The 25,562-nt window shown below is 46.8% G+C and overlaps 1 protein-coding gene and 1 long non-coding RNA gene across 2 annotated transcripts in view; one reads left to right on the top strand and one right to left on the bottom strand.

Annotated features, from left to right (window-relative positions):
* Nucleotides 1-25,562, bottom strand: part of LOC309388305 — a 393,048-nt gene that overhangs the window by 324,801 nt on the left and 42,685 nt on the right. The gene's annotated exons all lie outside the window — the stretch shown is intronic.
* ABR (ABR activator of RhoGEF and GTPase) overlaps nucleotides 1-25,562 on the top strand; it is a 167,669-nt gene that overhangs the window by 101,389 nt on the left and 40,718 nt on the right. Inside the window, 3 exon segments of the mRNA XM_081945401.1 lie at nucleotides 841-915; nucleotides 2,150-2,247; nucleotides 5,091-5,222. Coding sequence (XP_081801527.1) covers nucleotides 841-915; nucleotides 2,150-2,247; nucleotides 5,091-5,222 — 305 coding nt within the window.

Here is a 25,562-nt window from a genome sequence, read left to right as displayed (position 1 = left end):
GCCGCAAAATGGGGCAAAAACTCACTGAACCACCCGCTCTCTTAGCGACAGAAATATCGGGCTCCATGGCGGTCGTATGTCGAGGACAATACCTGCCTCCTGATTCCCCTTCATAACAAGTTTGAAGCGCTAAGTTTATTCCTTTTCCCACCAGTAGGTGGCGGTATGGTTGCAAAGAGTTTGCTTTTGCAACTATCCCGAAAATAATATATATATTTTTCCTGCCTTTTTGAAGCGTGGGAAGCCACGAAAAAGTGGGTTTTTTTTAAAAAAAAACCTTAATATTTAAGAGTTGTTAAGTCATAAGATGCTTTGGGAAAAGTTGCGGCCAATTAAGCTAACTTTTTAGCTCATTAAAACAGTTTCCGGGCGAGACCTCTCCGTTCCCAAAAGCAGCGTGTGGGAGCAAAGCATGGGGGGGGGGGGAGGCGGCTCCTTCCTACTCGTGTGACCCCCCAAATTAAGGGCTCCTCTGCTCTTTTCAAGCCCCCCCTGCCCCTTTCGTTCCCGGCTCCCGGCGTGCCACCCGGTGACTCTCCCTTTTTAGCAGGCTGTTTTTCACCCCTTGGCATTTCTTGGGGTTGCAATTACAATCTAGCGCCAAGGAAATAAAAGTGCCTTTTTGGGGTAAATGTAATTTCTTTTTCAAAAAATATTCATCGTTAGCGTTCAACGAGGCTTGATTTCTTTTTTTTCTTTTCTTCGTTTGGTGTTTGGACTTTGGAAATGAAATATAAATGTGCAGGAAGGAAAAATAAAAGAAAGCCACATCTAATAGCTCTCTCGCTCTGTGTGTGTGTGTGTGTGTGTGTGTGTCCCCGTCCGGTCCCTCCTCAGCAGATGACAAACTTCAAGGAATGTGCGGCTTTCTCCATGTCATTCTCCACTCGGTCAAGGGCTTCCAGCAATCTGCCAGTAAGTGCCGGATTGATTGAGTAGATCAAATTAGATTACAATTATTTTTTGCATCTTCCCCGTGGCTTCCCCTCCCTGGCGCCTTCTATGGCATCCTTTGACCGAGCTGCAGCTTCACATAGGGAGGGCCTGCAGGCGTCCAGCTGAGCCCCCCCCCCCACTATTGGGTGGTCATTTCAGAAGGGATGGATCTGCGGATCCCAGCAAACCCTCACCGTCCTCCTCCTCCTTTCTGCAAAAACCCCTTCCCTTAGTAGCACTGATGATGTTCCCTAGTTGGGTCATGAAACGTCTGCAAGGAAACACCCAAGCTCAGAGAGCCACAGTCTTCCTCCTCCTCCCCCCTCCCCTTCTAGCACTGATGATGTTATCTAGTTGGGTCATGAAACGTCTGCAAGAAAACCATCAAACTCAGAGAGCAACAAGGACTCCAAAAAATCCTCTTCATCTTCCTCCTCCTCCTCCTCCTCCTCCTCCTCTCCACAAACCCCACTCCCTTCTAGCACTGATGATGTTACCTAATTGGGTCATGAAACGTCTGCAAGAAAACCACCCAGCTCAGAGAGCCACAGTCTTCCTCCTCCTCCTCCCCTTCTAGCACTGATGATGTTACCTAGTTGGGTCATGAAATGTCTGCAAGGACACACCCAGAGAGCCATAATCCTCCTCCTCCTCTTCCTCTTCCTCCTCCTCTCCAAATCCCAGAATCCCCCAGCCAGCATAATGGAATGCGCGACCCCCCCCCCATTTTTTGCATGCTTTTTTCACCTTCCACAGGCTCCAGTAGCCTGGGGAGGGCGAAAAAAGCCACCCACCCCCCCGGGAGGCCCTCCGGAGGCTTCAGGGACCTTCAGGACCCTTCCCTGAAGCCTCCAGAGCAGTCAAAATGAACCTCCGAGCAAACCGGAAGTCTGTTCCTGAACGTCCGGTTTGCCCATAGGGCCGTTTTTTTGCGCTCCGGAGGTTTCAGGGAAGCTCCTGAAGCCTCCGGACGGCCTCCGGAGGGGGGGGGAGGCACTTTTCGCCCTCCCCAGGCTCCTATAAAGCCCCTGGAGCCTGGGGAGGGCGTATAATGGCTTTTAAAAAGGGTGAACTCATGCCTCCCGTGCCCTGACCAATGGCTCCGCGTACCACCGTGCCATAGGTTCGCCACCCCGGCCCTAAGGGATGGATTTTAGGACGTTCCTTCAGGTGAAATGTAATTTTTTTTTTCTTTTCCCCCCGATGCTCTTAGACCTCTACTGTACTCTTGAAGTCGACTCTTTCGGGTATTTTGTCAGCAAAGCCAAAACACGGGTTTTCCGGGACACAACGGAGCCGCAGTGGAACGAGGTAAGCCATGCGCGATGCCTCTGAGCGTGTACAGAGTGCTTTGCCCCACGGGGGCAAAATACATACCCCTTCCATAGCCCGTTTGGGATAAAAGAAGCCAATTGCTTTGCTGCGCTTCCTCTGAGCATGTGCTGATTGCCACCAGCTTTTATCGCTGATTTCTGACGTAGGTAGTCCTTGACTTATGACGCCCCAATTTTCCATTGCTAAGCGAGACAGTTGTTAAGTGGGCCTGGCCCCATTTAGTGGCCTTTCCTGCCACGGTTAAGTGAATTGCTGCAGTTGTTCAGTTAGTAACACGGTCGTTAAACGAATCTGGCTTCCTCACTGACTTTGCTTGTAACTTTGAATGGTCGCTAAATGGATTGTTGTAAGTTGAGGACTGCCTCCATAGGAAGGTGAGGAGGAAGCTAGTATGGCCTTGAACCCCAGGGCAGAAAAGACATTCTGCACATTCTCAGAAGTACTGGAGTCGTTTTACCCGTCCTTGGTGGGAGATGCCCCAATTGGAGTGGAGGGGGGGAGCGATTGTGATTGTGCAATTTTTATAATTTTGCTTGAGTTACGTCGGGCTGTGCAAAAACTGGATTAAATTACGAAGGAAACTGCTAGCTAGTCCTCCACTTACAACGGTTCATTGAGTGACCGCTGAAAGTTACAATTCGGCCACTGGTTCATATTTATGACGGCCGATGTGTCCCCAGGGACATGCGATCCCTTTTGCGACCTTCCAAGTCCATGGGGGAAGTCTGATGCGCTTAATGACCGTGTTGTTGCTAACTTATCAGCTGCGGTGAGCCACTTAACCAATACAATAACTCCCTAAACAACAAATGCCGCAACTCGCCCTTCTCTTAACAAGAGCGGTCGTAAAATGGGGCAAAGCTCCCTTAACAAGGCTCTCACTTAGCAAGATCGATTTTGGGTCTCAATTGCTGTCGTAACTCGAGGACGACCTTTGACGATCCGAACCCTTGTGAGGCCCACCCCCAGCCATTTGGCAGCAAGGGATTCCCGGAAAAGAAACGACAGGCAATTATCAATTTACTGTACAAACTGAAGATGACCTAACAATGCGGCTGGGAGTTTATTGATTATTTTATTTATTAATCCAATTTAAAGGCCTCTGGACTTTGCCAGTCTCTCTCTGCCTCCTCTCGTTTCTAGTCAAACCTTTATGGTGGGGCATATTAGAATAGAATAGAATAGAATAGAATAGAATAGAATAGAATAGGGAAAGAATATGGAAAGAAAAGAATATGGAAATAATAGAATATAGAAAAGAATACAATACAATACAATACAGTAGAATAGAACAGAATAGAATAGAATATGGAAAGAATATAGAAAGAAAAGAATATGGAAATAATAGAATATAGAATAGAATAGAATAGAATATGGAAAGAATATGGAAAGAATATGGAAAGAATAGAATATAGAATAGAATATGAAAAGAATATGGAAAGAATAGAATATAGAATAGAATAGAATATGGAAAGAATATAGAATAGAATAGAATAGAATAGAGTAGAATAGAATAGAATATGGAAAGAATATGGAAAGAATAGAATATAGAATAGACTAGACTAGAATAGAGTAGAATAGAATAGAATATGGAAAGAATATGGAAAGAATAGAATATAGAATAGAATATAGAATAGAATAGAATATGGAAAGAATATGGAAAGAATAGAATAAAGAATAGAATAGAATAAAATAGAATAGAATAACAGAATTGGAAGGGACCTTGGAGGTCTTCTAGTCCAACCTTCTGCCTAGGCAGACAACCCTACACCAGTTCAGACAAATGGTTATCCAATCTCCTCTTAAAAATCTCGAGTATTGGACCATTCACGACTTCTGGAGGCAAGCAGTTCCACTGGTTAATTGTTCTAACTGTCAGGAAATTTCTCCTCAGTTCTAAGTTGCTTCTCTCTTTGATTAGTTTCCACCCATTGTTTCTTGTTCTGCCCTCAGGTGCCTTGGAGAATAGCTTGACTCCCTCTTCTTTGGGGCAGCCCCTGAGATATTGGAAGACTGATATCATATTAGGAGTCCTCGACATACAACCATAATAGAGCTGGCCCATTGCGGTTGCAAGTTGTGCCCATTTTCCCCACTTGCGACCATTTCACCATCTCCATGATCGAAATACAGGCACTGGGCCACCGATTCGTATTTATGACGGTCGCAGTGTCGCTGGGGTAACCTTCCGACAAGCCAGGTCAATGGGGAAGCCGGATTCGTTTAACGACAGCACGATTCGCTTAACAGCCCCAGTGATTGGCTAAACAAGCTGGGGCCACAAGATCGTAAAATGGGGCGAAACTCACTTAATCTTCTGTAGCAATGGCAGGTTCGGGCTCAGTGGCGGTCGTAAGTCGAGGACTTCTTGTATGACCCTTCACGGCTCCTGGACCCTCTGAAAATGAGGATTTTTTTTTGTTGTATTTGGTCTGCGTACTTATTTGACCATTGCTGTAATAGACCTAGTCCTCATCTTATGACCCCAATAGGGCCCCAAACTTTTCTTCATGACCTTTCGTGTCACCGTTGTTAAGTGAGCCACCACAGCTCTTAAGTCAGTCGCATGGTTATTGAGTGAATTGGGCTTCCCCCATCGACTTTGCTTGTCGGACGGTCGCAGGAGGGGATCAGGTGACCCTGGGACACTGAGACCGTCGTAAATGTGAAGCAATTGCCAAACATCTGCATTTTTGATCACACGACCAGGGGGAGGCTACAACGGTCGTTAAGTGTGAAAACGGGTCGTAACTCAGCTTTTCCACTACCGTCGCAAACTTCTCTAACCTCCTCCTCCTCCTCCTCGTCTGATTCTGCAGGAATTTGAAATCGAGCTGGAAGGCTCCCAGTACCTGCGCATTCTCTGCTACGAGAAATGTTACCAGAAGACAAAGCTGAACAAAGACAACAACGAAATTGTCGATCGGATCGTGGGCAAGTGGCAAGTCCAGGTGCGGGGCTAAAAAAGGATCTCTTTTCACAAACCTTTCACACGGCGGCAGCGGGGGAGGCGTTGTACGGCATGCTCCTTGCAAGGAGAAAGCTAGCATCTCAAGAAAAGGGATGGAACACACCTCCCATGCTTTAAGAGGGGTGGAGTCCACTCCCAGAATCCCCCAGCCAGCCATGCTTTAAGAGGGGAGGACTTCCACTCCCATAATCCCCCAGCCAGCATTCTTTAAGAGGGAAGGACTTCCACTCCCATAATCCCCCAGCCAGGATGCTTTAAGAGGGGAGGACTTCCACTCCCAGAATCCCCCAGCCAGCCTGCTTTAAGAGGGGTGGACTTCCACTCCCAGAATCCCCCAGCCAGCCTGCTTTAAGAGGGGAGGGCTTCCACTCCCAGAACCCTCCAGCCAGGATGCTTTAAGAGAGGAGGACTTCCACTCCCAGAATCCCCCAGCCAGGATGCTTTAAGAGGGGAGGACTTCCACTCCCAGAATCCCCCAGCCAGCCATGCTTTAAGAGGGGAGGACTTCCACTTCCAGAATCCCCCAGCCAGCCATGCTTTAAGAGGGGAGGACTTCCACTCCCATAATCCCCCAGCCAGCATTCTTTAAGAGGGAAGGACTTCCACTCCCATAATCCCCCAGCCAGGATGCTTTAAGAGGGGAGGACTTCCACTCCCAGAATCCCCCAGCCAGCCTGCTTTAAGAGGGGTGGACTTCCACTCCCAGAATCCCCCAGCCAGCCTGCTTTAAGAGGGGAGGGCTTCCACTCCCAGAACCCTCCAGCCAGGATGCTTTAAGAGAGGAGGACTTCCACTCCCAGAATCCCCCAGCCAGGATGCTTTAAGAGGGGAGGACTTCCACTCCCAGAATCCCCCAGCCAGCCATGCTTTAAGAGGGGAGGACTTCCACTTCCAGAATCCCCCAGCCAGCCATGCTTTAAGAGGGGAGGACTTCCACTTCCAGAATCCCCCAGCCAGGATGCTTTAAGAGGGGAGGACTTCCACTCCCAGAATCCCCCAGCCAGCCTGCTTTAAGAGGGGAGGACTTCCACTCCCAGAATCCCCCAGCCAGCCTGCTTTAAGAGGGGAGGACTTCCACTTCCAGAATCCCCCAGCCAGCCATGCTTTAAGAGGGGAGGACTTCCACTTCCAGAATCCCCCAGCCAGCCATGCTTTAAGAGGGGAGGACTTCCACTCCCAGAATCCCCCAGCCAGCCTGCTTTAAGAGGGGAGGACTTCCACTTCCAGAATCCCCCAGCCAGGATGCTTTAAGAGGGGAGGACTTCCACTTCCAGAATCCCCCAGCCAGGATGCTTTAAGAGGGGAGGACTTCCACTCCCAGAATCCCCCAGCCAGCCTGCTTTAAGAGGGGAGGGCTTCCACTCCCAGAACCCTCCAGCCAGGATGCTTTAAGAGGGGAGGACTTCCACTCCCAGAATCCCCCAGCCAGGATGCTTTAAGAGGGGAGGACTTCCACTTCCAGAATCCCCCAGCCAGCCATGCTTTAAGAGGGGAGGACTTCCACTTCCAGAATCCCCCAGCCAGGATGCTTTAAGAGGGGAGGACTTCCACTTCCAGAATCCCCCAGCCAGGATGCTTTAAGAGGGGAGGACTTCCACTCCCAGAATCCCCCAGCCAGCCTGCTTTAAGAGGGGTGGACTTCCACTCCCAGAATCCCCCAGCCAGCCTGCTTTAAGAGGGGAGGACTTCCACTTCCAGAATCCCCCAGCCAGCCATGCTTTAAGAGGGGAGGACTTCCACTTCCAGAATCCCCCAGCCAGCATTCTTTAAGAGGGAAGGACTTCCACTCCCATAATCCCCCAGCCAGGATGCTTTAAGAGGGGAGGACTTCCACTCCCAGAATCCCCCAGCCAGCCTGCTTTAAGAGGGGTGGACTTCCACTCCCAGAATCCCCCAGCCAGCCTGCTTTAAGAGAGGAGGGCTTCCACTCCCAGAACCCTCCAGCCAGCCATGCTTTAAGAGGGGAGGACTTCCACTTCCAGAATCCCCCAGCCAGCCATGCTTTAAGAGGGGAGGACTTCCACTTCCAGAATCCCCCAGCCAGGATGCTTTAAGAGGGGAGGACTTCCACTCCCAGAATCCCCCAGCCAGGATGCTTTAAGAGGGGAGGACTTCCACTCCCAGAATCCCCCAGCCAGCCTGCTTTAAGAGGGGTGGACTTCCACTCCCAGAATCCCCCAGCCAGCCTGCTTTAAGAGGGGAGGACTTCCACTTCCAGAATCCCCCAGTCAGCCTGCTTTAAGAGGGGAGGACTTCCACTTCCAGAATCCCCCAGCCAGCCATGCTTTAAGAGGGGAGGACTTCCACTTCCAGAATCCCCCAGCCAGCCATGCTTTAAGAGGGGAGGACTTCCACTCCCAGAATCCCCCAGCCAGGATGCTTTAAGAGGGGAGGACTTCCACTCCCAGAATCCCCCAGCCAGCCTGCTTTAAGAGGGGTGGACTTCCACTCCCAGAATCCCCCAGCCAGCCTGCTTTAAGAGGGGAGGACTTCCACTTCCAGAATCCCCCAGCGAGCCATGCTTTAAGAGGGGAGGACTTCCACTTCCAGAATCCCCCAGCCAGGATGCTTTAAGAGGGGAGGACTTCCACTTCCAGAATCCCCCAGCCAGGATGCTTTAAGAGGGGAGGACTTCCACTCCCAGAATCCCCCAGCCAGCCTGCTTTAAGAGGGGTGGACTTCCACTCCCAGAATCCCCCAGCCAGCCTGCTTTAAGAGGGGAGGACTTCCACTTCCAGAATCCCCCAGCCAGCCATGCTTTAAGAGGGGAGGACTTCCACTTCCAGAATCCCCCAGCCAGCCATGCTTTAAGAGGGGAGGACTTCCACTTCCAGAATCCCCCAGCCAGGATGCTTTAAGAGGGGAGGACTTCCACTCCCAGAATCCCCCAGCCAGCCTGCTTTAAGAGGGGTGGACTTCCACTCCCAGAATCCCCCAGCCAGCCTGCTTTAAGAGGGGAGGACTTCCGCTCCCAGAATCCCCCAGCCAGGATGCTTTAAGAGGGGTGGACTTCAATTCCCAGAATCCCCCAGCCAGCAGGCTTTAAGAGGGGAGGTCTTCCACTCCCAGAATCCCCCAGCCAGCCTGCTTTAAGAGGGGAGGACTTCCGCTCCCAGAATCCCCCAGCCAGGATGCTTTAAGAGGGGTGGACTTCAATTCCCAGAATCCCCCAGCCAGCAGGCTTTAAGAGGGGAGGGCTTCCACTCCCAGAATCCTCCACCCAGAATGCTTTAAGAGTGGAGGACTTCCACTCCCAGAATCCTTCAGCCAGCATGCTTTAAGAGGGGAGGTCTTCCACTCCCAGAATCCCCCAGCCAGCCTGCTTTAAGAGGGGAGGACTTCCACTCCCAGAATCCCCCAGTCAGCCTGCTTTAAGAGGGGAGGACTTCCACTCCCAGAATCCCCCAGCCAGCCTGCTTTAAGAGGGGAGGTCTTCCACTCCCAGAATCCCCCAGCCAGCCTGCTTTAAGAGGGGAGGACTTCCACTCCCAGAATCCCCCAGCCAGCCTGCTTTAAGAGGGGTGGACTTCAATTCCCAGAATCCCCCAGCCAGGCATGCTGTAAGAGGGGTAGACTTCCACTCCCAGAATCCCCCAGCCAGCATGCTTTAAGAGGGGAGGACTTCCACTCCCAGAATCCCCCAGCCAGCCTGCTTTAAAAGGGGTGGGCTTCCACTCCCAGAATCCCCCATCCAGCCATGCTTTAAGAGGGGTGGGCTTCCACTCCCAGAATCCCCCAGCCAGCCTGCTTTAAGAGGGGAGGGCTTCCACTCCCAGAATCCCCCAGCCAGCCTGCTTTAAGAGGGGAGGGCTTCCACTCCCAGAATCCCCCAGCCAGCCATGCTTTAAAAGGGGTGGGCTTCAACTCCCAGAATCCCCCATCCAGCCATGCTTTAAGAGGGGAGGACTTCCACTCCCAGAATCCCCCAGCCAGAATGCTTTAAGAGGGGAGGACTTCCACTCCCAGAATCCCCCAGTCAGGCTTTTTTATTGCTTTAATAAAAGAATAACAGAGTTGGAAGGGACCTTGGAGATCTTCTGCCCAGCTCTATAATGTTAATATTTCTCAATCTTGCTCACTTTCATTGAAGTCCATTCATCGCAGGATGCCAGCTAGGGAATTCTGGGAATTAGGCTCCACTCTTCTTAAAGCATCCTGGCTGGGGAATTCTGGGACTTGAAATCCACCCTTCCTCCTGCTTGAACAGAGGGCTGGCTATTACGTGTAGCTTAGAAACAGTCAAAAGCTGAATTGAATGTGTCGCTTTTGCATATTGTTGTTGTGAGCTGGGACCACTTTGGTTTTGGTTTGCTGTTAGCGTCAGGCCCTGGGATTGTCAGAGTTATAAACAAAGCAAAATAGAAGGGAATATTTGTAATTCAGCAGTGAACTGTGTGTTGGTGCTCTCTGAGCTTGGGGGTTTTCTTGCAGACGTTTCATAACCCAACTAGGTAATAACATCAGTGCTAGAAGGGAGGGGGTTTGCAAAGAGGAGGAGGAGGAGGAGGAGGAGGAGGAGGAGGAGAAGGAAGATTGTGGGATTCTTGGAGCTCTTTGCTTGGTGGTTGTATTGCAGACGTTTCATGACCCAACAAGGTAACATCATCAATGCTAGAAGATTTGTGGAGAGGAGGAGGAGGTTTAAAGAGGATTATGGGGTGCTTTATAGTCTCTGAGCTTGGGGGTTTTCTTGCAGACGTTTCGTGACCCAACTTGGTAACATCATCAAGGCTAGAAGGGAGGGGGATTTGTGGAGAGGAGGAGGAGGAGGAGGAGGAGGAGGAGGAGGAGGAGGAGAAGGAAAAGGACTGCGAGGTCCTTGGTGCTCTCTGAGCTTGGTGGTTTTCTTGCAGACCTTTCATGGCCCAGCTAGGTAACAATATCAGTGCTAGAAGGGAGGGAGTTTGTAAAGAGGAGGAGGAAGAAGAGGAGGAGGAGGAGGAGGAGGAGGAGGAGGAGGAGGAGGAGGAGGAGGAGGAGGAGGAGAAGGAAAAGGACTGCGAGGTCCTTGGTGCTCTCTGAGCTTGGTGGTTTTCTTGCAGACCTTTCATGGCCCAGCTAGGTAACAATATCAGTGCTAGAAGGGAGGGAGTTTGTAAAGAGGAGGAGGAAGAAGAGGAGGAGGAGGAGGAGGAGGAGGAAGATTGTGGGGTCCTTAGTGCTCTCTGAGCTTGGTGGTTTTCTTGCAGATGTTTCATTACCCAACTAGGCAGTAGAATCAATGCTAGAAGGAAGTGGCATTTGTGAGGAAGAGGAGGAGAGCGGGGAGGAGGATGAAGTGAAGGGGGAGGAGAATTATGGAGTCCTTGGTGGTCTCTGAGCTTGAGTTGTTTTGATGCAGACGTTTCATGACCCAACTAGGAAACGTCATCAGCGCGAGGATGGAATGAACTCTGAGCAAAGTAGCCAAAAATCTGGAGTCCAGTGCCCCTTATTTTGATTGACACCTTTCATTCTAAACCAGAAACTTTTGTGTGATGGGATCACTTGACCCTGGGCCGCTGTGACTGTCATAAATATGAGTCAGTTGCCAAGCGGCCAAATTTTGATCACGTGACCACGGGAATGCCGCAACGGTCGTAAGTGTGGGAAAAAACGACCCTAAGCCCCTTTTTTTCAGTGCCGTTGACCCTCCGTTTAGTTTGGTCACTAAATGAACCATCATAAGTCGAGGACTCCCTGCAACGCATCGTTCTCTGGGGCCTTGCAGATTTCCCCCAAGTTTTCCGGCTGCTTAGAATCTAGCGCTATCATGATCGCAAATTCCCGTAGGAGGTGCGGAACCCGAAACGTCGCCAGGGTTCAAATTTGTCCTCCCCTCCTCTTGGGGGGTGGGGGTGCCAGCAGGATGCTTCTCAAGCTATCTGCCCGATGCCAGCCGGAGGCACCGCCAGTTCCTTTGTGCCAAGACAGTAAATCCCCCCGGAGGCGTGCTTTTTCCTGCCTCAACTGTTCTCTTCTCCATCTGCACATTTATCGGCTCCCTCGGAGTCTGCCCTAGATAAGATTGTTCCCGGGAAGAGAGAGAGAGAGAGAGAGAAAATGCCGCTCGGATTAGGGAGAAAATAATATTATTTACTAGCTGGATACCCGTGCTTCACGACGAAGCTATGTGATCGGGCTATGCAGGAGAAATTCAGTTCACAATCCGTTGGCTCGGCGGTGGTCGGTGACTGAAACACATAAGGGAGTATCGCTCCCGCCGCCTTGAGTCCAGAAGCCGTTCCAGAGGTAGAAGGAGTAGACATATTGGTGAGGTAGCGACGTTTAGTACTTTAGGAGCCCCAGACCGCTCTTGAGTGAAGGAGTGGAAGGTCTGCCAGTTTGAACTGAGGAAACGGAATGTGAGGCAAGTGGCAGTTGGAACAGAGTTCTTTTCAGGTGGGGAGGGGGAGTAGAACTCCTTAGCATCAGATTCAGAGAGTGTTAATTACCGTATAAGAAATACTAATGATCTGATGGTCATTTCGAACAATCCTTTCTTAGCGAGCACCTAGAAGCCAAGAGGAACATACATGTCAAATTTCAAGTTTGTAGGGTTTACGCTTCTGGAGATTTCGTGATGTTTGAGTAGTATTTGGCCCCCTGCTCAAGCAGGAGATCCTGGTGGTACCTTGCTCAACAGTAGCAACTGTGAAAGGGATCTTGGAGTCCTAGTGGACAACCATTTAAATAGGAGCCAGCCGTGTGCAGCAGCTGCCAAAAAAGCCAACACAGTTCTAGGCTGCATCAACAGAGGGATGGAATCAAGATCACGTGAAGGGTTAATACCACTTTACAAGGCCTTGGTAAGGCCACACTTGAAATATTTGCATCCAGTTTTGGTCGCCACGATGTAGAAAAGATGTGGAGACTCTGGAAAGAGTGCAGAGAAGAGCAAGAAAGAGGATTAGGGGACTGGAGACTAAAACATATGAAGAACGGTTGCAGGAACTGGGCATGTCTAGTTGAATGAAAAGAAGGACCCAGGGAGACATGATAGCAGTCTTCCAATATCTCAGGGGTTGCCCCAAAGAAGAGGGAGTCAAACTATTCTCCAAGGCACCTGAGGGTAGAACAAGAAGCAATGGGTGGAAACTAATCAAGGAGAGAAGCAACCTAGAACTGAGGAGAAACTTCCTGACAGTTAGAACAATGAATCAGTGGAACAGCTTGCCTCCAGAAGTTGTGAATGCCCCAACACTGGAAGTCTTTAAGAAGATGTTGGATAGCCATTTGTCTGAAACGGTATAGGTTTTCCTGCCTAGGCAGGGGGTTGGACTAGAAGACCTCCAAGGTCCCTTCCAACTCTACTATTGTATTGTACTGTATTGACTCACTTGGCCACTGCAGTGATTCACTTGTGATCTGCGGCCAGAAAGGTCATAAAAATCTGGCAAAAGTCACTTAACAACCGTCTCGCTTAGCAATGGGAATTTTGGACTCCATTATGGCCGTAGGTCGAGGATCATTAAATGGCTCGTATGATGTGCTCTCACAGGAGCAGAGGGTGGCTTTTTTTAAAAAAAAAAGTATTACTTCATTATATATGATTCTTTTATTAGTTTTATTGTTTTTGATGTGATGTTTTTATATTTTTGTAAGCCGCCTTGGATGGGACGCGGCGGCTCAGTGGCTAAGACGCTGAGTTTGTCGATCAGAAGATTGGCAGTTCAGCAGTTCGAATCCCTAGTGCCGCGTAACAGAGTGAGCTCCCGTTCCTTGTCCCAGCTTCTGCCAACCTAGCAGTTCGAAAACAAGTAAAAAATGCAAGTAGAAAAATAGGAACCACCTTTGGTGGGAAGGGAACAGTGTTCCGTGCGCCTTCGGTGTTTAATCATGCCGGCCACTTGACCACGGAGACGTCTTTGGACAGCGCTGGCTCTTTGGCTTTGAAATGGAGATGAACACCGCGCCCTAGAGTCGGGAACGACTAGCACATACCTGCGAGGGGAACGTTTATCTAAGCCGCTTTGAGTTGCCTTATGCGAATAGTTGGCAATATAAATCTCCTAAATAAATAAATTACTTGTAATTTCTTAGGGACGCCCATAAAGCTTTTGGGGAACACAATTGGAACATTCCTGTTGTTTACACTACCAAAAATGGTGTGGGATTTAAGGAAATTTACTTTTCACCCCAAGTGCAATAAAAATCTGCAGAGAAATTTGTTCTTGTCAGTTGTCATTAGGGTTACACTCATTTGCCAGTGGGATTCGGAGCCTGATCTTAAAATGCTCAGGTGTGTTGTTTGCTCTCTGCAAATGGTGCGACGTTGTCGTTTTGTGCTCGCTGTTTCGCACCGAGCCTTGTTGAGCTGAACATATCAGATGGCACGGCTGGGAATTTTAGAATTTCTCCAAAGCCAGTGCTTGAGTTTGTATTTCAATACAGGCGGTCCTCATCTTACGACCGCAACCAAGGGCGAAGTTTCCATTTGCGAAGCGAGACAGCGGTTCAGTTAATTTCGCCCCGTTTTGCGACCTTTCTCGCCACAGTCATTGAGCGAAAATCACTGCGGTGGTTAAGTTAGCCCCACGGTCGTTAAGTGAATCCGGCTTCCTCGCTGACTTTGCTTGCTCAGGTGGATGGAATCATGTCAGGCCAGGACGCTGCAACCGTCATAAATGTGAGTCAGCTGCCAAGCGTCTAAAAATTTGGATCACGTGATCATGGGGATATGGCGGCAGTTGTAAGAGTGAAAAACGCTCATAAAGTCACTTATTTCGGTGCTTTTTTTTCACGCTAGAGTGTGCAATTACTGGGAATGGTTGGGGGGGGGAGGAAATTGAGACATGCTGAATTCTGTGATGAGATCCCGTATGCAGAATTTTCCTGACAATTAGAACAATTAGCCAGTGGAACAGCTTGCCACCAGAAGTTGTGAGTACTCCAACCCTGGAGATTTTTAAGGAGAGACTGGACAGCCATTTGTCCGAAATGGCATAGCATTTCCTGCATGAGCAGGGGGTTGGACTAGATGACCTCCGAGGTCCCCTCTGTTACTTTGTTATTCCTCCTTTGTGACTTCCAAAGCTCCATGCACAAGGCAGGGCAGGTGGAGAAATACGGCCTCTCTGGAAACCCCCCTGGCAGCATCCTCAGATCAACTTTATCCCGGGTTGCTGTGGCAACGGTTGCTAAGACGACTGCTGAGCTTTGCTCCGATTGGGCGAGGAAGATCCTGGGAGGGGAAAGGAGATGAGAGGGTACCTGAATCAGAGGCAGAAGGAGAATAGGGGAAAGGGTTTCAAATGCTCTGTTTTTATTTAGTTAATTGATATTTAAGAGGGAAAGGGGCTCTGGATTTTTAATGACGATAGATAGATTAGATAGATAGATAGATTAGGATAGATAGATAGATAGATAGATAGATGATAGATAGATAGATAGATAGATAGATAGATAGATGATAGATAGATAGATAGATAGATGATAGATAGATAGATAGATAGATAATAGATAGATAGATCGATAGATAATAGATAATAGATAATAGATAATAGATAAATATATATATTGATAAATGATATAGATAGACAAGAGATAGACAGATAGATAATAGATAGATATAGATAGAGAGATAGATAATAGATGATAGATAGATAGATAGATAGATAGATAGATAGATAGATAGATAGATAGATTAGATAGATAGATAGATAGATAGATAGATAGATAGATAGATAATAGATAGATAAATAATAGATAAATAATAGATAGATAAATAATAGATGATAGATAGATAGATAGATAGATAGATAATAGATAGATAGATAATAGATAGATAAATATATATATTGATAGATATAAAGATAGATAGACAAGAGATAGATAGACAGATAGATAATAGATAGATAGATAGATAGATAGATAGATAGATAGATAGATAATAGATCGATAGATAATAGATAGATAAATATATATATTGATAGACGATAAAGATAGATAGAGAAGAGATAGATAGGCAGATAGACAGACACAGATGATAGATAGAAGATAGATATAGGCAGACAGATAATGGATAGATAAATAGGTACTGCATAGATAATGGGTGGTTAGAGATGGATAGATAAATATATGATAAAGAGATAGATAAATAGATGATAGATAAATAGATATATTGATAGATGATAAAGATAGACAAGAGATAGACAGACAGACAGAGATGATAAAGATAGATGGTAGATATGTGTAGATAAATAGATACATCATAGATAATGGGTGGATAGAGATGGATGGATGGATAGATAGATAGACAATGAACACACATACACACTCCTCGCCTTACAATAGTTTTTTTAGTGACCATTCAAAGTTACGACACTGAAAAAGGTGACTTACGGCCGTTTTTCAACTTACAACCGTTGCAACAACCTCATGGTCACGTGATCGAAATTCAGCCACTGGTCAATTGATTCATATTTATGACGGTCGCAGTGTTCCCGGGGGTGTCACGGGATCCCCTTTTGTGACCTTCTGACGGGCAGAGTCAACGGGGAAGTCGGATTCACTCAACAACCGTGTTTCTAACTTCACAACTGCAGTGATTCGCTTAACAGCTGTGGCACAAAAGGTCGCAAAATGGGGCAAAACTCATTTAACAACCTTCTTGCTTAGCAGCAGAAATTTTGGGCTCGATTGTGGTTGTAAGTCGAGGACTACCTGAAATGGAGTCTAAAAATATCAGGCAACCACCAATCTTTAAGTAATGGTTTTCAGACTTATCTGTTAACTATTGTAATGCCTTTGATGTAGTCCTCGTTGAGCGACCCGAATTAGCACCGGCAACGGCGTCATTAAGGAAAGCAGTCACTAAGTGAAACTCCCACTGTGCTTACGGTCTGACTTCAGTTTTTCTTTCCTTTATGGACCTGAGAAGGTCATAAATGCAAGGACGGCTTGCAAAGTGACTTTTTCATCCCCGTTGTAGCTGCGAGCTGTTGCTAAATGAGGCAGTCGCTGAACGAGGACGGACTGTGAAAACTTGCTATGCTGTTTGAGGCTTTCTTAGACGGCCTGAAACCTTTTTGTGGGTGTGAGTTCAGCCGTCTCTGGCTCAGTGATGGTGCTGTTGGGATCTCGTTTTTTGCAAGATTTTCCAAACTATTGAAATTTGGAGTTTTGATTGTCGTGTTTTGAGTGTTGATGTCAGCTTTGCGCCGTTGTTTTGTGCAGTGTTTGCCGAATTGTCGGCGTAAAACCTTACAGACCTATGTGGAAAAAGTGCGTGTCACAGGTCATTAGGGTTGGTGTGTTGTTGAATCTTGATGCTTTTCTTCAAGATTTTCCTCCCTGCAGAGCCTTTTCAAAACAGATTTGCATGCTACAGTTCTGAATTATTTCTATTATTATAGCCTGGGGTGGGTGTTATATAATAAAACAGACTTTTTCATTGCTTTCTCAAATGACTGCAGTTGTGTGCAGAAGTCCACTTTTCCCCATGTTGCAAATTTAGGAAATTCAAACTGCAAATTCAGAAAACTAAAAAAATTCAGGGAATTCAGTTGCAAAATCAGTGAAATTGAACCCCAAATTCAGAAAACTCAAAGGGCAAATTCAGAATACCCCCATTGCAAATTTCAGAAAATTCAACCGCAAATTCAGGTAAAATTGGCTGTAAAGTCAAAATATTTAGTTGCAAATTCAGAAAAATGCAGCTGTAAATACAGAAAATCCGACTTCAAATTCAGAAAAAATCAGCTGTAAAATTCAAAAAACCCAGTGGCAAATCCCGAAAATCCAGCTGCAGATTTAGAAAATACAATAGCAGGTTCTGAAAATGCAGCGGCAAATTCAGAAAACCTGACCTCAAATTCAGAAAAATCCGGCTGTTAATTCCCAAAAAATCCAGCTGCACATTCAGAAAAACGCAGTGACAAATCCAGAAAATCGAGCTCCAGATTCTGAAGTTGCAGCAACAAATTCAGAAACTTCACGCTGCCGATCCAGAATTTTGAAAAGGGAGGGTTTGGAACAAGAGCGAAATCTGGAGTTGCACATCAGCGCAAAAATGCTGCAGGAGGACACTTTTCCTCCCAGTAGGAACGGAGCCAATTCCTCCCTACTCCGAATGTGTAACTTGAAAACTCCAAGCGAGTCTGCAGACGAAGACCGAATAAGACAGTAGTAGTAGAAAGTCGGTAGCTCTGTTTACTGGAAACACCGCTTTGATCCCCACGCATGAGTCACGCTGGCGGGCGGGAGGAACATGGATATTCCAGGCATGGGAATTTTGGGGGCGGGCAGGGCCCCTGGGAATTGCTGGTTCCTGTCGGGTTGTTGTAATGTGGAACAGCGAGTAGCATCTGAATAGCTGGAGAAGGGAGCAGATGTTGAGACACACAGCTCATTGTTCTGCTTGTATTGCTTTTAGATGAGAGGTGGGCAGTTATGTCCCCTGGACGGCCGGTGGACTTCAACTCCCAGAATCCGTCAGCCGGTCACCCCAGTGGAGCCCAAACATTTGGAGCGAGACATTTGTTAAGTGAGCTTTGCCCCGTTTTACGTCCTTTCTTGCCACGGTTGTTAAGTGAATCGCTGCAGTTGTTAAGTGAGTGAGACATGGTTGTAGAGTGAATCTGGCTTCCCCATTGATTTTGCTTGTCAAAAGGGGATCACGTGTTCCCGGAATACTACAACCGTCATAAATACGAGTCAGTTGCAAAGTGATCTCGTGACAATGGGGATGCTGCAATGGTCGTAAGTGTGAAAAATGGTCATAATACAATTAATCCTCAACTTACGACCAGAGCCCAAAATTTCTGTTGCTAAGTGAGACGTTTATGGAGTTTTGTCCCTTTTTATCACCTTTCTTGCCGACGTTGTTAAGGGAATCACTGCATGTATTAAAAGTAACACGGTCGTTAAGTGAATCTGGCTTCCACATTTGACTATGCGTGTCAGAAGGTCTCAAAAGGGACCCCGGAACACTACAACCGTCTTAAATACGAGTCAGTTGCAAGGCGTCTGAATTTTGATTCCGTGACTCAGGGATGCTGCAACAGGTAAGAGTGAAAATCCAGGTCACTTTTTTCACTACTGTTGTTACTTCAAACGGTCACTAAAGGAATGTTGTAAGTCGAGGACTATGGGTATGGACTTTAGGTACAACTGGTGGACTTCAACTCCCAGAATTCCTCAGCCAGCGAACCCAACGGAGCACAAAATTTCCGTTGCCAAGCGAGACAGTTGTTAAGTGAGTGTTTGCTCCTTATCAACTTTCTCGACGCAGTTGATAAGTGAATCATGGCTGTTGTTAAGTGAGTCACCTGGTCGTTAAGTGACTCCGACTTCCCCATTGACTTTGCTTGTCAGAAGGTTGCAAAAGGGGATCATGTGACCCCGGACTCTGTTACCGTCATAAGTAGAGGCAGTTGCCAAGGGTCCGAATTTTGATCGTGTGATCCTGGGGATGCGGCAAAGGTCATAAGTGTGAAAAATGGTCACTTTTTTCCGTGCCATTCCGGGAAAGCTGGATTCACTTAACAACCTTGTCACTAACGGAACAAGTACAGGGATTCCCTGAACAACAGTGGCAAGAAAGCTTGTAATATGAGGCGAAATTCACTTAGCGACCGTCTCGCTTAGCAACAAAAAAGATGAGTTCAATTGTGGTCGTAAGGCGAGGACTCCCTATAGAGCCGGGCACTTGAATGCATCCCTCCCTCTGTGAAATGTCCTCCAGAGTTGGAAGACTAAAAGGAATTTTTCTATTTGAAATATCGGAATATAAATATGACCTCGCTCAGTTTTAGCAGGCCGTATTCCCCCCCCCCCCCCCCCGATGCTTTTCATTGTGCACGCGGCTTGGCTGGCTTGCTTGATCATTGCATCATTTCCCACCCAGCCCCATGGAATTCCGATCGGGCAGTGGCACAGATGCCAAGAGCCTCCCCCCTCCAAATCCCTGGCCCCTGGGGTCTTGAAGGGGGCGGGCAGGAGGGCGGATGGGAAGCCCCCCTCCCCAAAGGGGACTTGTTGATTTGCAGACGTGAAATCGGAACCTGCCACCCCTCTCCATCTCTCTCTCTCACATTCCCTCATTCATTTTCTCTCATTCTCTCTCACACATTCTCTCTCTCATTCTCTCATTCATTCTCTCTCTCACATTCTCTCTCGCTCATTCTCTCTCTCTCATTCTCTCTTATTCTCTCATTCTCATTCTCTCTCTCTCATTCTCTCTCTCTCATTCTCTCACACATTCTCTCTCTCATTCTCTCTTTTTCTCTCATTCATTCTCTCTCATGCTATCTCTCTCATTTTCTTTCATTCTCTCTCATTTTCTCTCTCTCTTTCTCTCTTTCACACTTTCTCTCTCTCCCTCATTCTATCTCTCATTCTATTTCTCTCTCATTTTCTCTCTCCCTCTCATTCTATCTCTCATTTCCTCTCTCTGTCTCCCTTTCTCTCTCATCTCATTCTCTCTCATTTCCTCTCTGTGTCTCTTTCTCTGTCTCTTACTCATTCTTTCTCATTCATTCTCTCTCATTCTCTGTTATCTCTCATTCTCTCTCATTCCCTCTCATTCTCTCTCTCTCATTCTCTCTTTCATTCTCTTTCTCTCTCATTCATTCTCTTTCTCTCATTCTCATTCTCTCTCTCTCTTTCTCTCTTTCTCTTTTTCACTCTTTCTCTCTCTTTCTCTCTTATTCTCTCCCGCTCTCATTTTCTCTCTCATTCTCTCCCTCTCATTCTCTCTCATTTCCTCTCTCTGTCTTTCTCTCTCTCTCATCTCATTCTCTCATTTCCTCTCTGTCTCTTTCTCTGTCTCGCTTTCTCTTTCTCATTCTCTCTTATCTCTCTTCTCATTCTCTCTCTCATTTGTCCTTTCTCTCTCTCTTTCTCATTCCCTCTCATTCTCTCTCTCTCTCTCTCTCTCTCATCTGTCCTTTCTCTCTCTGTCATTCTCCCTCATTCTCTCGCTCATTCTCCCTCTCATTCTCTCTCCCATTCTCTCATTCTCTCTCTCCCTCATTCTCTCTCATTCTCCCTCTCATTCTCTCCCTTTCTCTCATTTTCTCTCTCTCTCTCTCTCTCATTCATTCTCTCATTTTCTCATTCTTTCTCTTTCATTCTCTCTCTCATTCTCTCTCTCTTCCTTCTGGCTCTCCTTAGTTCCTGCCAGTTGTCTGGGGATGATGGGAGATGTAGTAGAGACTATCAGGAAGGGCCAGCTTGGGGAAGGAGGAGAGAGATCCCCGCCAGAAGGTGAAAAGAGCTGGGGCTTTTTTTTTTGTTTTTTGTTTTGGAAACTAAAAGGAATTCTTTTGTTTTTCTTTCATTTTTATTTTTTCAATCTCTCCTTCGCTGAACTGGGGCCTCCGGGAATGCCGGCCTCCCTTCTTGCAGGCTGGCATATATAAGTAGTCCTCGACTTACAGCAGTTCATTTAGTGACCGTTCAGAGTTTGCAACGGCACTGTAAAAAGTATCTCATAGCCATTTTTCAAACTTACGACCTGTGTAGCATCCCTACAGTCACATGATCAAAATTCAAATGCTCGGCAACTGTCTCATAGTTATGACGGTCGCAGTATCCCAGGGTCACGTGATCCCCTTTTGCGACCTTCTGATCAGCAAAGTCTGGAGGGGAAGCCAGATTCGCTTAACAATTGTGTTATAACTGCAACGATTCACTTAACAACGGTGGTAAGAAAGGTCGTAAAATGGGGGAAACTCACTGAACAAATGTCCCACTTAACAACAGAAAATTCAGACCCGATTATGGTCCCAAGTCGAGGACTACCTGTATTGTGTGGATGAATTTCGGTCGGTTCCTCGACACGGATGGGGAAAGAGTGCTTCTTGCCACGTACAGAGTGCTGCGCCCTCAATTTGCAATCCTTTGGGTTAGTCATCCGTAGTCAAAGGAAGGCCCCCTCCTTTTCTGGGAGTGGAATTGTGCTGGTTGTTCTCGTTTAGCGACCATCATTGGGACTGGCAACTCGGTCGTTAAGTGAAGCGGTTGCTAAGTAAAAGCAAGACTGTGCTTACAATCTGATGTCAACTTTTAGAGACCTGCAAAGATTGTAGAGGTTCTCAATTTATAACCCCAAACTGCAAGCAGAATTTCCATTGCTGAGTGAGTCGTGCCCTATCTTACAAGCACGTTTGCCACCGTTGTTAAGCAAATTCTGCAGTCATTAAGTAAATCTGGCCTTCCCCACGACTTTGCTCGTCGAATGCTGGTTGGGAAGGTCTGCAAATGGTCTTCGTTTGACTCCAGAACACCTTTCCTGAATTTTGGCCATGTGACCATGGCGATGCTATGACAGTCGTAAGTGTGAGGACTGGTTATGAGGCACCTTTTTCAGGGCCTTTGTAAGTCCAAAGGGTTGCTAAACGAATGGTTGTAAGCCAAGGACTACCGTTAAAGGCAAGGTTTGGTTGCAAAGTGTCTTTTTCCATCACTATCATAACTTTGAGTGGTCACTAAACGAGGCAGTCATTAAGTGAGGACAACCTGAAGAGTGTTTGGAGCCCTCTGCTAGCAGCTTCTCCTTTAGTAGACGTCTTCAACAAAAAGCCGAACATCCATCTCTCAAAAATACTTCAGTGATTCTTGTTCCAAGCAAGAGGCAGTGGGGTGGGTCTAGATGACCTCTGGCATCGCTTTCAAGTCTAGGATAATGGTAAGGGCAACAGTGTGTGAAACCCCCAGGGAATGACAAAGTTGTGGGTGCTCCATCACTGGAGGTTTTTCAAGAAGAGACTGGACAGCCATTTGTCTGGAATGGTCTAGATTAGGGGGTGGACTAGAAGACCTCCAAGGTCCCTTCCAGATCTGTTACTCTATAGTCTGTATTCTGAGCTACATACTCGATATATGGAGGAGGAATTTCCTGACAGTGAGAACGATTAACCAGTGGAACTGCTTGCCACCAGAAGTTGATGGAGGCTTTTAAGAAGAAACTAGAAACGATCACTTGTCTGAACCGGTATAGAGTCTCATGCTTGAGCAGGGGGTTTGGCTAGAAGACCTCTAAGGTGCCCTCCAACTCTCTTATTCTGACTTCTGATGGTGCTGGATTTCCCTTCCTTCTTATACCCCGGTAAGGTAGTGAGACATTTGCCTAATCTGCTTCTCGGTGTTATTTCGCTGCTCTGGATTTAAAAACATGCCTAATAGGGTCTCTTGCTTGAGCAGGAGGGGCTGGACTAGAGGACCTCAAAGATCCCTTCCAACTCCATTATTCTGTTGTGTTCCGTAAATAATTTTCTATGAACAGATGACAAGAGAAACAAAGAACTAACAGCTTCGCTTTCTGCCCTTTCTAGGGCTTCTTGGTGGCCTCCTGTCCCTTGTTACAGGTAGTCCTCGACTTACGATGATAAGTGAGCCCAGAATTTTTCTGGCTAAGGGAAACGTTTGTTAAGTGAATTTCGCCCCCTTTGACGACCTTTCCTGCCACAGTCGTGCGGTTGTTTCTGCGGTCGTTCGGTTAGTGACACGGTTGTTAAGTGAATCTGGCTTCGCCAGTCTGAAGGACGTAAAAGAGGATCGCGTCACCCAGGGACAATGCCACTGTCATAAATAGGAATCAGTTGCCAAGCGTCTGAATTTTGATTAGGCATAAGGGTCGTAAGAGTGAACAATGTTTTTTCCTAATGCTGTTACAACTTCAAACGGTCACTAAGTGTCGTAAGCTGAGGACCCCCTGGAACAAGCACAGTAGGAATTGTGGCAGGATGCTTCTTGCTTCGCTTTGTAACGTCGAGGATGCGGCACCGTCGTTAAGCGTAGAAACCGGCCATAACTAGCCACTTTTTTCAGTGCCGTGGTAGCTTTGAACGGTCACTAAATGAACCGCTGTAAGCCGAGGAATACCCGCACCCTGATTCTGAGATCGGCATCCTTTGCCTCCCGCCGAGACAGTAATGGAAAAACAAAAAAGGAACAGCTGGATTCTTGGCGCCGTTCTCTTTTTTTCCCTTTTTCTCCAAAGTCGGCAACCAACGAGTTAACCGTCTCTAATCCTTGGAGAAAGTCTCTTCCAGACCATTTGTTTGGGGAAACCGAGACGGTGCTGGAGGGGTTAAGCCAGCCGGTGGGGAAGAGGGGAGGGGGGGAGGGCTGGAGACCAAAGGGAGGAACGGAGGCACAGATTTCTCCGGCTGTTCCCGCAGAGCGCGCATCAAACAGACCGCACATCCCATCCCTCCGGGGATGGTGCGCATCCCGGCTCCTTCCAGAGACCCAGAAGACCGGGGAGAGGGCAGTCTTCTAAACAGCCCCTTCCTCTTTAAGATGGGACCTGCTCCTTCTTACTCCTCCTGGTAGTACCCCAGAGATCCCTTTTGCCACTTGGAATCGGTGCCCTCCGGCTTTTTTTTCGGTGCCCCCCCCCCCCCGAGGTGGGGAGAAGACCCCATCGCGACGCGAGATGACGGAGGTTTTGGTGCAGGCGACCAACCTGCCCCGCAAACATGTGGAGCATTGCTCTTTGGATAGCCTGGAGGAGGCCCCCGCGGGCAAAAGACCCCCCAACACCGGCGCCAGGCTGTGGGGCAGAGTGCGCAGCAAGCTACTTCGACAAAAGGTGCAGTTGGGGGTGGGGGCAGGAAGGGATGCTCCTTGCCGTGTAAGTGCGGCGAGAATAAGAATTTGTAGAGAGATTTGGGATTGGTTTGATTGACAGTTAAATGATGGAGGCACAAATTAGGAGTGGAAAGATCATAACTAAGTCTAAATAAACAATATTCTTGTCACTATCATTACGTATAAGTAAACCCAGGCAATAAATACGCTGTTTACTAAGCACTTGTTAAAGTGTGCGTGTGTTAAAGAAAAAAATGTATCAATAATATATATATATATTTGTGTTGTATTTGTACTGATAAATAATGTAATGTAACACAAATACATATATATATAAAGAATTTGGAGAGAGATTTGGGATTGGTTTGATTGACGGTTAGATGATCGAGGTGGAAATTGCAAGTTGAAAGATCATAACTATGTCTAAGTAAACAATATTATTGTCACTATTATTATGTATAAGTAGTTTGACCCAGACAATGCACTGTTTACTAAGTGTTTATGTATGTTAAAGAAAAAATGTGTGTGTGTATGTATGTATGTATGTATATATATATATATATATATATATATATTTATCAGCACAAATACAACACATATATTTATTTATATATATATAAATAAATAAATATAAATGTCACAGAGTTTTTTTAGACTAAGGGGGGTCCCTGGGAGGAATGGAGGGGATTTTGCAGCCAGAGGAGAGGAGAAAACTGGGGGACAAAAGTGTGATTTATGAGGAAAACACCCCCCCCCCTATAAGGCTCAAATCATTGCAACTACTAAAGATTGAATAGCCAGCGGTCTTAAGGAGAGAAGGGAATTATCTCTCTTGTGTAATCTGGCATTGATGGACAGCTGCCGGACGGCTTAGGTGGTATAAATAAATGCATAAAATTCAATATATACAGGGAGTCCACGAATTACAACAGCTTGTTTAGTGACCGAAGCCACAAGGGCGCTGGAAAAAAAAGTAACTTATGACAATGTTTTTCACACTTATGACTGTCACAACCATCCCCCGGGTCAAAATTCGGACCCTTGCCAAGTGACTCATACTTACGACCGTTGCAGTGATCCCAGGGTCACGTGATCTGCTTTTGTGTGACCTTCTGACCAGCGAATGTCAACGGGGAAGCCAGATTCACTTAACAACCGTGTTAATAACACAACAATGGCAGGGATTCACTTTAGAACGGTGGTAAGAAAGGTCGTAAAATGGGGCAAAACTCACAATAAATGTCCCACTTAGTAATAGAAATTTTGGGCTCAACTGGGGTCGTAAATCAATGCCCCCCCTCTCTTTCTCTATCTACTTCTCTATCTCAATCTCTCTACATCTGTCTACCTCTCTTTCTATCTATTTCTCTATCTTATCTATTTCTCTATCTCTCTACCAGACCTCTCTATATCTATCTATCTACCTACCTACCTACCTACCTACCTACCTACCTACCTACTCTCTTTCTACTTCTCTATCTCCATCTATCTCCATCTATCTACTTCTTTCTTTCTTTCTTTTTTTCTTTCTTTCTTTCTTTCTTTCTTTCTTTCTTTCTTTCTTTCTTTCTTTCTTTCTAGCTATCTGGCTATATTTCTCTATCTACTTCTCACTCTCTCTACTCTATATCTATCTACCTCTCTATTCCTTCCTTCCTTCCTTCCTTCCTTCCTTCCTTCCTTCCTTCCTTCCTTCCTTGCTAGCTATCTGACTATCTGGCTATATTTCTCTATACTTCTCAATCTCTCTACTCTATATCTATCTATATCTATCTATCTATCTATCTATCTATCTATCTAT

Source organism: Natrix helvetica (assembly GCF_964273705.1).
Source record: "Natrix helvetica genome assembly, chromosome: 2".
In the NCBI taxonomy this organism is placed as follows: Eukaryota; Metazoa; Chordata; class Lepidosauria; order Squamata; family Natricidae; genus Natrix; species Natrix helvetica.
This window is presented reverse-complemented; position numbering and strand designations above follow the sequence as displayed.